Source organism: Eulemur rufifrons, chromosome 19 (genome assembly GCF_041146395.1).
Source record: "Eulemur rufifrons isolate Redbay chromosome 19, OSU_ERuf_1, whole genome shotgun sequence".
NCBI classification, from domain to species: Eukaryota; Metazoa; Chordata; class Mammalia; order Primates; family Lemuridae; genus Eulemur; species Eulemur rufifrons.
The window spans coordinates 95,334,840-95,348,755 of record NC_091001.1 but is presented as its reverse complement, the minus strand read 5'-3'; the positions used below and the strand labels follow the sequence as shown (position 1 = coordinate 95,348,755).

Genomic DNA, 13,916 nt, shown 5'->3' with positions numbered 1-13,916 from the left:
AGTGCGGCTCCAGCCTGGTGTTGGTGGCAGGCCAAGGAGACACCCAGCCCTCTAGCACCAGGCTGTCTGGGTGCTCAGGCAGGAGCTTGGGCCTAAGCTTGGCTTCTCACTTCTTTGCAGTTAGCCATTGAGGAGCAATGTATGGGGGATGGAGAATCAGAGCTGACTCCTGGGAGCTGAGGGGCAGCGTGATTATCTGGGTGGGGCAGGGAGGAAGACAGAGCCCATGGGACCTGTGGAAAAAAGAGAGAGCCCAAATATTGGGAGAATCAGGCCGGTCAAGGTGGCTCAAACCTGTAATCCTAGCACTCTGGGAGACTGAGGCGGGAGGATCGTTTGAGCTCAGAAGTTCGAGACCAGCCTGAGCAAGAGCGAGACTCCGTCTCTACTAAAAATAGAAAGAAATTATATGGACAACTAAAAATATATATATAAAAAATTAGCCAGGCATGGTGGCACATGCCCGTAGTCCCAGCTACTCGGGAGGCTGAGGCAGGAGGATTGCTTGAGCCCAGGTGTTTGAGGTTGCTTTGAGCTAGGCTGATGCCACGGCATTCTAGCCCAGGCAACAGAGTGAGACTCTGTCTCAAAAAAAAAAAAAAAAAAAAAAAAAAAGTATTGGGAGAATCGTTCCATTTCCAATTCTGCCTCATGCACCCAATTCTAGGCTGAACTCACTAAGAACCTAAATCCATGTCACCTTTGGGGTCAGAAGAGTTGGCAAAATGCTCCAGGTGAGAAGTGGGGAGGAGGGCAATGGGGGGTAGGATGGAGTTGGGGAGGGGTGTGGGGCATGAGGGCTGACATGGGAACAGGAATCAAGGGTGTTCTGGGTGCTGGGAGCTCTTACCAACGAGGACTTCTCCTGGCTGTTGTCACAGGCACTTCAGCGAAGAGGGGACCTGGAGAGAGAGGAGCAGAGTCACCAAACAGTGAACACACCTCCCTCTGCCCCCAGAGTCTGTCACCCTAAACTCGCTCTGACCCAGATCTCTGTCTGAGCCTGGCCCTCAGTCCTTCAGCCAGGCAGAGGTCTTCTCCGGTACAGGTTTTTGTCCTCCTAATCCTGACTCAGGGATTCTGCGAACATCCTGGTTTCCTGCCACTCTGGTCCCTCTGACCCCTTGTCACCCCTAATGCTAATGTCCTCTAGCTCAGCCTGGCTCTGGCAGAGATGGCTTATCACACCCAGCACCAGCAGAAGTGGGGCCAGCTGGTAAAAGCCTCTGGAAGATTAGGCCTTTGTCTAAGGGGCGGCGACCCTTGCGCCGCCCCCAGTGGGAGCTAGGAGCCCCATTCCCTGAGTGCACTTCTCCCTGGCATCCAGTGAGGGCCTATGTCACAAAGGTCAGGTGCTGACATCATAGAATCTCCTCAAGGCTCTGTGACCTTCTTTCAGAGATCATCCAAAGGCTGAACTGTGACAAAACTGAAGCAGACAAAATTTTGTAGTGCACTCAGTTTCCCCTTCAGGCCCTGACCCCACCTCTACGCTCTGCCTATATATTTCACAGGTCCTACCACTTCCTTCATCCGTTGTTCCCCCTAATCGTAGAGCCTGTCTGGGCTGAGCTCATGCTCCATACCGTTTTCCCCCTTGGAATATACTTATTTTATGTTTTAATAACTATTTTCTTAACAGCTTTATTGAAATATAATTCACATACCATACAATCCATCCATTTAAAGTGTGCAATTCAGTGTGTTCTAGTATATTCAGAGTTGTACAACCAACTCCACAATCTAATTTTAGAACATTTTTGTCCCCCCAAAAGAAATCCTGTTTCTAAGGATTTGTGTATTCTAGATATTTCATACAAGTGGAATCATACGACATGTGGCCTTTTGTATCCTGACGTCATTCACTTAGCATGTTTGGAGTGTTTATTCGTGTTGTAGTGTATATCATTACTTTGTGCCTTTTTATTTCTAATTATTATTAATTTTATTTATTCCTTATTATATATAATATTCCTTTGTATGGCTATACCATGTGTTGTTTATCCATTCATTAATTGATGGACATTTTTGTTCTTTCTACCTGCTGGTAATTATGAATAATGCTGCCATGAGCATTGTTGCACAAGATTTGTATGGACATATGTTTTCATTTATCTTGAGTAGATACCTAAGAGTAGAATTGTTGAGTTACATGGGAAATCTATATTTAACATTTTGAAGAACTACCAAACTGTCTTCCAAATTGGCTGTACCAATTTTCAATCCCACCAGCAAGGTATAAGGGTTCCAACTTTTCCTTATCTTCACCAAAACATGTGTTGCTTGTCTTTTTGATTTTAGCAATCCTAGTGGATGTAAATGATGTAATATTGTGGTTTTGATTTATGTTTTCCTAATGACTATTGATGTTGAGCATCTTTTCATGTACTTATGAGATATTTATTTATCTTCTTTGGAGAAGTATCTATTTAAATCTTTGGCCCCTCTTTTAATTAGGTTTTTTTTGTCTTCTTATTACTGAATTATAAGAATTATTATATTCTGGATACAAGTCCCTTATCAGATATGTAATTTGCAAATATTTTCTCTGATTCTGGGGGTTATCTTTTTACTTTCTTGATGGTCTCTGATGCACAAAAGTTTTTAAATTTGATAAAGTCCAATTTATCTATTTTGTCTCTTGCTTGCTTTTGATGTTTTATCTAAGAAACCATTGCCTAATCTAAAATCAGAAAGATTTGCTCCATGTTTTCTTCTAAGACTTTTATAGTTTTAGCTCTTGCATTTATGTCAATGATCCCTTTTGAGTTAATTTTTGTATATGGTGAGAGGTAGAGGTTCAATTTCATTCATTCTTTCTTTCTTTTTTTTTCATGGGTCCAAGAAACAAGAGGTAACAACTTCATTCTTTTGCATGTGAATATTCATTTGTCCCAACACTATTTGTTGAAAAGATTATTCTTTCCACATTGAATTGTCTTGGCTTCTTTGTCAAAAATATGTTGCCTAGTGTATTAGTTTCCTGTTGCTCCCATAACAAATTTCTTCATACTGAGTGGCTTAAAACAACACAAACTTATTATTTTACAGTTCTGTAGATTACAAGTTCAACCTGGGTCTCAGTGGGCCAAAATCAAGATGTCAGCAGGGCTACATTCCTTTCTGGAGACTCTAGGAAGAATCTATTTCCTTGTCTCTTCTATCTTCTAGGGTTACTCACATTCTTTGATTTGTGGTCCTCCTCCTATATCTTGAAAGCCAGCACCCTTGTATCTCTATGACCATTCCGCTATAGTCAGATCTCCCTCTGACTCAAAACTACTGTGCCTCCCTCTTCAGTTTTTAAGGATCTTTGTATTACATTGAGCCCAGCCAGATAATCCATATAATCTCTCTATTTGAAAGTCAGCTGATTAGCAACCTTAATTTTTCCTTCCCATGTATCCCAACAGATTCGCAGGTTCCAGGGTGTAGAGCATGCACATTTTGGGGGTGGCGAAAGAGCAAGTTAATTCTGCCTACCAAAACCATAAATATAAGGGTTTATTTCTGGGCTTTCAATGTGATTCCACTGATCTTTATACCAGGACCTCATTGTCTTAATTATTGTAGCTTTGTAGTTTTAAGTTTTGAAGTTGGGAAGTGTGAGTACTCCAACTTTGCTCTTCTCTTTCAAGATTGTTTTGGCTATTCTGGGCCCCTTGCATTTCTATATGAATTTTAGGATCAGCATGTCAATTTCTGCAAAACAAACAAACAAACAAACCCTACTGGGATTTTGGTAGGGATTACATTGAATCTGCATATCTTTTTGGGAGTACTGGTACCAGAACGATAAGTTTTCTAATCTGTGAATATGGGATGTCTTTCCATTTCTCTGAGGGGGGGAGCTGGTAGCATTTTTATTATGGACTATTTCAAACAAATACAAATGCAAAGACTATAATAAAATGAACCCCCATGTGCCTGTCACCCAGCTTCAACAATTACCAATCTCGGACAATTTTTCTCTACATCTTCACCTACTTTTCTCGTGGATCATTTCCAAACAAATCCCAGCCATCACACCATTTCACCCACAAATATTTCTGGATGTATCTCTCAAAATTAATTCCTTTATTTTAAACCCTAACCACAATTCTTCCACACCTAAAATAAACTTCTAGTCAATGTTCAAATATCCCTTATTATCTTGTAAATGTTTTACCAATTTGTTTGAATCAAGAGCCAGATATGTCCTATACATTGTGAATCCTTCGGAAAGTGCTTAAATTTCTTTTAATCAATAAGTGCCAATTCAGTCTTTTTCCTTGGAGCTACTCTGTGGAAGGACTGGCTCATTTGTCCATGCAGAGTTTCCCCCAGTCTGCATCTCCACATTCTCATTTATCCTCTTCCTTATAATCCCTATAATTTGGTAGTTACCTCTAGTAAGTAGATTCTGAAGACTATTTTGCTTTTTAAAATAATTCTATTATTAAAAATTTCAAACATATACAAAAGTAGAGATAAAAGCATAATCTCCATGTACATATCACCAGCTTCAAAAATTACTAAATTGTAGCCCATTATGTTTCATCTGTATTTCACTCAGATTATCCTGAAACAGATTGAAGACATCAGCTATCATTTGCAAATATTTCTGTAAGTAGCTCTTAAAAGGGTCGTTTAAAGAAATAAAATCACAGTAGCATAATTACAACAATATTTATAATTTCTTTAAAATTAAATATTTAGTCACTGATCACATTATTGCACTTGCTTTAAAATTGTTCCCCAGTTGTTCAGTTGAGTTAGGATTCAAAGTTTCATAATATGTAATTGTCTGTTAGATATAAATTTTAGGAATTGCATTTAAAAACATTTTTTAATTATTCAAAATATTTACGTGAGTCCATGATTAAACTTACAAAAGAAGGTATCGTATATCCACTAATTTCCATTCTAGAATCTGTCTCTTTCAGAGGTAATTTGCTTTTTTTTTTTTTTTTTTTTTTTTGAGACAGAGTCTCTCTCTGTTGCCCAGGCTAGAGTGAGTGCCGTGGCGTCAGCCTAGCTCACAGCAACCTCAAACTCCTGAGCTCAAGGGATCCTCCTGTCTCAGCCTCCCGAGTAGCTGGGACTACAGGCATGCGCCACCATGCCCGGCTAATTTTTTCTATATATGTTTTTAGCTGTCCATATAATTTCTTTCTATTTTTAGTAGAGATGGGGTCTCGCTCTTGCTCAGGCTGGTCTCGAACTCCTGAGCTCAAACGATCCGCCCACCTCGGCCTCCCAGAGTGCTAGGATTACAGGCGTGAGCCACCGCGCCCGGCCGGTAATTTGCTTTTGATTTGCTGGTTTCTTTTCCACACTGCAGAGACCATCCCCACCCTCCTCATAACTGGTTATTCTGGAGTTTTCCCAGGTCTCTCCCTCTTCTACCTCCTTTCCTGAGAACTCACTGTGTACCTGCCGGCTGGCACCTTCCATCTGTGACATTCTAACAGCCTGGCAGAACCCCCACCTCTGCACGCTGAGACCCACCTCAGGCCGCCCGACTGGATCCCACACAGCCCCTGCCTCCCAGACCCTGGAGCCTACACTTCCAACGACCAGATCCCCACCCCCCCCCACCCTGTCCCCAGCCTGGAAGCCCCCAGCAACACCTCCCGGTGTCTTTCCATTTCTTCAGGTTTTCAGTGCACAAATCTTGAACTTCTTTTGTTAATATTTTTTTTTTTATTTTTTTGAGACAGAGTCTCCCTCTGTCGCCAGGCTAGAGTGCAGTGGCATCATCGTAGCTCTCTGCAACCTCAAACTCCTGGGTTCAACTGATCCTTCTGCCTCAGCCTCCCCAGTAGCTGGGACTACAGGCGTGTACCATCACCCCCAGCTGATTTTTTCTATATATTTTTTTTAGTTGCCCAGCCAATTTCTTTCTATTTTTAGTAGAGACAGGGTCTCACTCTTGCTGAGGATGGTCTCGAACTCCTGAGCTCAAGCAATCCTCCTTCCTCGGCCTCCCAGAGTGCTAGGATCATAGGCATGAGCCACCATGCCTGGCCCAGATCAATTGTTTTTAATATTTAGCTCCCATATATGAGTGAGAACATGCAAGATTTGTCTTTCTGTGCTTGGCTTATTTCACTTAACATAAGGTTCTCCATTTCCATCCATGTTGTTGCAAATAGCAGGATTTCGTTCTTTTTTGTGGCTGTATAATATTCCATTTGTATAGGTACTACAATTTCTTTATCCATTGATGGACACTTAGGTTAATTCCAAATCTTGGCTATTGTGAATAGTGGTACAATAATCCTACTTGGCATCACTTCGTCTTCACTCCTCTGCGGACAGCCAGTCCCACCCAGATGGTACCTATACCGGCTCCTTCCTTATCCTGCAATTGTAGGGGCTGATGGTGTTATGCTTAAAAGGAAACTAGAAGAGGAGAACCTGCCATGAGTTCTAGAGGCCACAGTGGAAACCCTGAGGCTGAACTTCCATGAGCTGGACCAGTTCCTGGGATCCTACCTATGTCATGCTCTCATGAAGTAGATAACCCTGACCAACTTCAGAAGAGGATGTGTGATAGGGAAGCTGTGCTTTCACTGATCTGCTGCCTGCATTCTCTATGAAGCCCACTCAGGACCACAGAGTTTTTTTATGTCCTATACAGAAGTCTGTCTTTTTATTACTGCACATAATTCTATAGTATAGATACACCAAAATGTATTTACTTCCCTACCAATGGACATACAGGTTGTTTTTACTTATCTTTCTTTTTTCCTTTCTCTCTGATTGGCATCTCTCACTGTACATCGCCTTTGTACTTCTCTTTACTTAATGTGCCTCCCTGGAGTTCAAGCTTGGGGGACAAGGGACATGCAAACTGGATTCTGCTCCAGGCAGAGGTTGTAACTTGAGGACAGCAGGGGCTACTCTGGCAGATTTGCTATCCCTTCAGCCTGCCTCCTAAGTAGCTATTGGAGGATGTGATGCAACTCAGGAGGTGTCATGGTCCTTGCCTTCAAAGTCCTTGCAGCTAGCATGAGGACAGACACATGAGTAACCCATGGGAGGCAGGATAGCATAGGGTGAGGCGAAGCCTTCCAAGTCCAGCTGACAACCTGGGTTTTCATCCCACCCCACCACTTACTAGATGTTTGACACTGGGCAAGTTATTTCACCTCTCGATATCTAGTTTCCCCACATCTAAAATGAGCCTCTTTTTTCTTATAAGGTTGCTCTGAGAAATAAATAAGATAATACGCATAAAGTGCTTAGCATAGTGTCTGGCACATAGTGATCTCTGAAAGTTGAGCAGTGAGGAAACTGGCCAGGCTGTGGTCGTACCAGTCAAACAGGGACGCACAGGCTGTGGGCTCTGTGGGGTTTGAGGAAGTCCTTGCAGGTGAAGGGTATAGCCCTGAGGGGTGAGCAGCATGCGCTGGCAGAGCTGGAGGAGGGTATTCCAGGGCATGGAAGGGTAAATGTGAAAGCAGTGCATTGGAAATGGGAGACATGTTTGGGGGGTGGGAGTAGCACCGTGTGGCTGGAAGGTCACCTTCACTGGCAAGGAGAGGAAAAGCCTTTCAGGGACATATGCAGGCAGCCTCTGGCACAGAGAAAGGAAGTTCAGGACTTCTCCATGGACTGGAGCCTCTAAGCTAAAGTGGCAGGTCCACCATGGGACTACTGTTTGGGTTAGGCGTGACCCAGGAGCTGCTCCCTTCCACCAATCCTCCTGCCTTCTTCAGCATGGGCCTCCTCCCAGGGCCTGGACACTCCCAGCATCCAGCACCGCCACCCCTCTGCCGGGTTGGGAGGCGGGTGGAGGCTTTTTGCGGGGGCTGTGCCTGGTGGGCGGTTTTCCCAGAGCAAGGAGCGAAGCAGGACTGAGTTGGCGCCAGCTTCCTCGGATCTAGACATTGCTGGCTTGATGACCAGCCTGCCCAGCTAGCTGGAGCCCAGGGACCCCCTCAGACACTGCATTCCTGCCCTGTGGGCTGCAGCCCTGTACCCTGAGGGTGGCATGTCACAGAGGGAGGCCAAAGGGGCACCAGCAATGCCAACAGTGGGGCGTAGCCAGGCTAAGGCCAAAGCACAGTTGCTGCCAGGCATCGACAGGAAGAGGAGCCGTCTCGGCAGGACAAGGCAGGACCTGTGGGGAGAGACAAGCTGGAGCAACCAAAGATGGAGCCGAGCTGCCCCCAGCCCACAAGGGGCCAGGGCTAGGGGCCTGGCTCTTGGCAGGGTAAGAAAATCCTGGAGCTCCAGGGGGAGCTGGGGAGGCAGGGGTCAGAGGGCAGTGAGATGTCACCTGTGGTGACAGAGCCCCCTCAGTCCTACCGTTCCTGCGCTAGAGAAGGGACACTGGCCCCTTAGATCCTAAAGCACCACGCTTGGGGTGCATGGGATAAACTAGAACTGGTCTTAACCGGAGCGCAGCTCAGAGAGTGGGCCCAACTCACTCCTCTGGAGGAAACTGAGGCCCAGAGGAGGGATGTGAGTTTCCCAAGGTCTCCGAGCAGCAGTCAGCGGCAGGGCCAGGACTCCAGCCTGCGTGTTTTGACCTGGTTCAGTGTCCTTTCCTCTTTACCATGGCAGCTTGTTGTTCATCTTGGGACCAGGCTGCGTCAGGGGTGGGCCCTGCCAAACAGGGTGTCGCCCTGAGCTCCCCTGTGGCCCCAGGGCACTGGGATAAGCAGGATTGGGACTGGGGTGTGGGATGGAGCAAGAACTTTGAGGAGGCCTTAGTGGAGTAGCAGAGAGAACACAGCTGAGCTCTGCCATCCTGCGGCCATCTGACCCCAGGGCAGGTGTTCCCTCAACTTCCCCAGCTGTAAAAGGGGCAGGGTGAGAACGACAAAGGTGGGCTGAGGCCCTTTGGTATTTGCTCTTTGCACCCTCTACTCTGGCAGGAGGCCTTGCACTAGAATGTTCGCAGAAGTCAGGGGCAGGTGGGGGTCCTGGCCAGATCCACTCACTGGGGCCCTCTGTGCAGAGCGAGTCCAGTCCTGAGAACGCCGCACGGGAGCGGAGCCGGGTGAGGACACTGCGCCAGGCCTTCCTGGCCCTGCAGGCTGCTCTGCCTGCCGTGCCACCCGACACCAAGCTCTCCAAGTTGGACGTGCTGGTGCTGGCTGCCAGCTACATAGCCCACCTCACCCGCACACTAGGCCACGAGTTGCCTGGCCCTGCCTGGCCACCCTTCCTGCGTGGACTCCGCTATTTGCACCCTCTCAAGGTAGGCCACAGCCCCAGGACTTGGGTGTAGGGATCTTAATGCCCAGGGCCTTGGGGAAGGGGGTCAGTTGGAATGGGGGGACACTGGACTTGGGCCCCCTGCCCTGGGCAGAGCTGACATCAGGGTCTGCTTCTTCTGCTCTCTCAGAGGGAAGAAGGCTCTTGGGGCTGGGCTGACCCTGGTTCTCATGGGGTGGTGGCTGGAAATGGCTTCATGGACTCTGGGGTTCTCAGTGTCAGGGGAAAAAAAGAAGCAGTTTCCAGGGCTAGGGCCTGGGAAAGGAACCGCACCTAGGAGTGTCCTTAGATCCTAGATGGCCTTCACCCCATTGTACAGTGCCTGCCTCAGTGCTCTCTGGGCTTCTGTTGCAGGAGAGAAGAGAGCATCACTCTAGAGGCAACCAAGCTGGCGGCCAGGGGGCAGAGGGGTAGCAATATGGGGACCGGGCTGGGAGGTCCCTGCATGCACCACTGCCAGACTGCAACCCAACTTTCCTGAACCTGGGTTTTATTATACATAAAATGGAAGCCAACAAGAGCCTTACTTCTCTTCCAGAGTACAAAATGAGATGATGAAGGGAAAGTATAATTAACATTAACCACCATTGCAATAACAGCTAACATTACTTGAGTGCTAAAGATATGCCAGGAGCTTGGGTTAAGTGCCTTAGTGCATTTTTATCTTTTAATCTGTGCCAGAACCAAATGAGGATTATTTTACAGATGAGGAAACCGAAGCTCAGGGAGGTTAAGAGGCTAAATGCAATTTGAACCCAGGGGTGTCTGACTTTAGATCCCATGTTCACAGCCACTGAGCAGACTGCAGGAGTGGCTCTGTAAGGAGCTGGTGGAAGAGTGTGCCGTGTTATAAAGGAAGGCTCACCTTTGCGCTCTGACAATAACACTTTAATGGGCTCAACTTTATTTTTATGGAGGATACGTTTCACCATTTCTTTCCCCTAATTGTCATAGTTAGAAATGTCAGAAAGAAAGAAAGAAAGAAAGAAAGAAAGAAAGAAAGAGGGAGGAAGGGAAGGGAAGGGAAGGGAAAGGAAGGGAAAGAGGGAGGGAGGGGGAGGGGGAAGGGGGAAAAAGTCTTGAAACCTGGAGATTTTCTTCTTTCATGCAAATACACCTAAATGCAAGAATTTGAGACTAAATTGGGCAATTCTGAAATGTCAATGGTGACACTTGGTGCAGGGTCCTGGGGTGCCCTAGTAGTTTCCTTAGCTACAAAATGGCAACAAAGGTAAGGCCTTTGCATGGGGTAGGTGATCAACAAATATGCTGAAGAATGAATGAATGAGGGCTCAGTTAGGTCTAGAACTCCAACAGATTGGTGGTGGTTGGGAGGGGGGGTAGTCAGGGAGCAGTGCCCTGGGCTGCCAGCTGGAGGCGCTGCCAGAGAGGAGGGCAGACCTCAGGGTAGAGTCGCCTTGCGTTTTCTGCAACTGCCCATGCTCCTGCTGGAAGGATGGACAATCCTTGGAGGACCTGCTTAGAGGGAGTTTTTTCTGGCTCCACTGCTCTGCTTATTGCCTGGCCCCTGGCTGTTGCCACCGCTGCCCAGGCCACCTGACCTCCTGTCCACCTCCCTCCTCTCTCCCACTGAGTACTGCTGCTGAGTACTGAGGCCACCTTCTCCTCAGATGGCTCCTCCTGTGTCTCTCAGCCAGGCTCAGGGTGGGGCCATACGTGGTGGTGAGCCAGAGACCCCTGCTATCAGAGCAGCGATGGGCGGGGTGGGCGTCAGGGAGGGATCCTAGGGAAAGCCAAGCTGTGGGTGTGAAGGATTCTGGACTGCGAAGGGCTGTGACAGTAGCATTGCTCACTTCCCATCCCGTGTCTTGCAGAAGTGGCCGATGCGATCTCGTCTTTATGCTGGAGGCCTGGGGGGCTCTGGCCTTGACTCTACCACAGCCACCGCCTCCGGCCAAAGAACAAGAGATGCAGAGGTGGGGTCCCAAGTCTCTGGAGAGGCAGATGCCCTCCTTCCCACCAAGCCACTCTCACCAGCTCTTGGTGACAAATAATCTTCACACTCATCCTTTTCTCCTAGACTGTGGCTCACGCGTAGGGACCTGGACTTTCCACCAGCCTTACCTGTCTTCACTCTGACTCTCAGCCACCGGGTTTGGCTCAGGCTCAGCTCCCAAGGTCCAGCACACAGGCCAAACGAAGCAGCGGTCACTTCTGTTGTGGAGAGTCCAAAGGAGCACAGGACGGAGATCCTCCTCCTCGGCCCCCAGGACGAGATTCCACAGTGGTTCTTCTATGGCAGCTGCCGGGAAGTGGGAGTGGAAGGGGTTAATCAGCTTCAAGGTTGAGTAAGGGCTCCATCCCCAGCTTCTCTCCCCTAAGGTGTCTACCAAGCCTTGCAGGTAGCAAGAAGACAGGTGCAGAGGGAGGGGCCTGGACAGCAGCCCTGGGTGCTGATGGGAAAGCCAGGGGCCCGAGAGGCTCTTGGTGTCTCTAAGTGTGAACAGATCTGAGCCAGGGTCCCATAGCCAGAGGGGAAACTGAATAAGGGGACTTTTTTTTTTTTTTTTTTTTTTTTATTGCATCACGAGATGTTCACCCCATGTCAAAGAGGCAATGAGGAATTCAGGATTCCTGCCTCTGCACTGCGGGTCTCTCCAGCTGCCCCCATCCCCACGTTCTCTCCCTCCCTGGGCCCCAGCACCCTTCCACTCCTTCCTTCACGTGAGTTATGGCTACAGGCTAAGCCATAAAGCGTACACTGCGTACATTCCAGTTTCCAGAGAAGCTTGTAGATCATCCCAGCTGCCCAGTTTGAGGAGATCTCAGCCCAAAGGCAGCGCTACCTTACCTCAACCAAACAGCCCCCGAAAGCCCCGCAGCACGGAAAGGACACTGAGAGTCATTACATCCGCCAAGGACTTTTAAAAGAAGAACGTGTGTCTTTTCCACAGGGTGATAATTAATGTCTTCTCTTTCCATTACGTTAGAGACCTAACCTCGAGGGAAAACAAGACAGGCCTGGATTCAGTGGGTTCCTTATATAATTCTTGCCCAGGGCTTCGCTGGCTCTGGAGTTATTTCTCCAGTCTGTCCACAAAGGAGCTCCCCAGGGCCAGCTCCTCCCCTTAGGGAGGGCCCGCCCTCCAAGGCTTTCCCCGAAATCCTGCCAGAAATGTGATAGAGCTTTAATGAAATTCACCTTTGGCCCTAAACAAATCATTTGAGGACTAACCACAGAGTCTACCCCCACTGAAAGTAACTTTCCCTGTCAGGTGTGACTTTAAGCCTGGCACCTGAAGTCCAGGCAGGGAAGGAACCACCTTTTTGTTAAACTTCAGCACTTCACAGTGGGAGGAGATGGGCGAAGCAGGCTAACTACAGTGCCAATAGGGTTATCCTAAGACACAAGCCATCATTGTCATCATGAATGTAAATGGGGTCTGGGCAGGCAGGGAGTGGCTGGGGTCTGGCTCTGGCACCACGAGCCTGTTCAGGGCTGGCCAGAGCAGCAGGAGAAAGAGGGCAGAAGGGGTGACTCGGCGAGTTGGGGTGGAGGTAGAAAAGGAGACACAGAACGTCCCAGCCCCGAGCTGATAGGATGTGGGAGAACAGCTGGATTGTGGCTGGGAGCCATGAGGAGATGGCCTCAGCCAAGGCTGAACTCATAAATCTGCCCAGGACCAATTCTCTGCTTGTACAGAGCTGCTCTGGGCAGCTGGACAGGGCCAGGGAGAGGCAGAGACCAGGTGTGGGAGGGCATGAGCACAGAGTTCTTCACAAGACCATAAAAGTCCAGCTAAAATGTTCTATTTTTAAAGCCAAATAGCAGGATCTTGCTGGTTGCATTCCAGGGTGGTAGGAAGAAGAGCAGATGAATTTACTCCTCGGTGGGTGGCACACGGTCTTTTTCAGGGATGAAGGGGAACCGGCTTTGGGCATGTGTTGGGGTCCCCTGATATCGTGGCGCTTCTCTCCATGGCTGAGTAGACTTTGGTTTGCGGCCTGCCCTGCCCTGCTCAGACTCGGGCCTTTGACACAAATATCAGACCCCTTGGGGTGACTGTATCACCCCGGCAGAGGAGACAAGGAGGGCACAGGAAGGGTGAAGCAGGTGGAGGGCTGAGGAGGAGCAGGTCCCAGCACTGCAAGTTTCTCAGGCTGCCTCGGGCTCTCCAGGTGAAGTTGTTTTGCTTAGTGCCTGGGACAGTCTGGTGGGGTCCAGCGGCCATCTCCTCCAGCTGGACGGCACCCAGCCCCATGAGGCCAGGGTGCAAGAGCGGCTGGCAGGGGGCAGGGTGAGCCAAGGGGAGGCCCAGGAATGAGAATCCCCAGAGGAGAGACGGGGCCTTTCTCCCTGGCGAGCCCCATACTGCCCTTGAGACATGTCCTATCGGAGACAGATCCGCAAACGAACCAGAACTGGGAGTAACCCCCTTTGTCTCTGCAGCAGAGGAAGAAAAACACCTGCTCACCAGAAGGCTTTTACTCCCACCAGGGCTGAAGGCAGGAGCAGCTGGAGGCAGCTGAGATTCAGGTTCAACAACCTGCATCAGCTTTTATTCCCTAGGAACAAGGGTATGTGGGAAAGAAGCTCCAAGAGGAAACAGGAGCGGGGATGACAAATGGCACCAGGGTAGCCTGGCTCAGAAGCCAGAGGGATGGGTGTTCCATAGGGGACCTGGCCCACATGGGCTTCTTGCACCACCTGCCCCAGCCCCAGGTACCCAAGACTCAAGGTG

At 48.6% G+C, this 13,916-nt stretch overlaps 1 protein-coding gene across 1 annotated transcript; it reads left to right on the top strand.

The window, feature by feature from the left end:
• Positions 1 to 7,981: 7,981 nt before the first annotated feature.
• Positions 7,982 to 11,228, top strand: TCF23 (transcription factor 23). The gene is made up of 3 exons (XM_069495163.1): positions 7,982 to 8,203; positions 8,954 to 9,196; positions 11,049 to 11,228. The coding sequence occupies exons 1-3, from the start codon at positions 7,982 to 7,984 to the stop codon at positions 11,226 to 11,228; spliced, it is 645 nt and encodes a 214-aa protein (XP_069351264.1).
• The last annotated feature ends 2,688 nt before the right edge of the window (positions 11,229 to 13,916 follow it).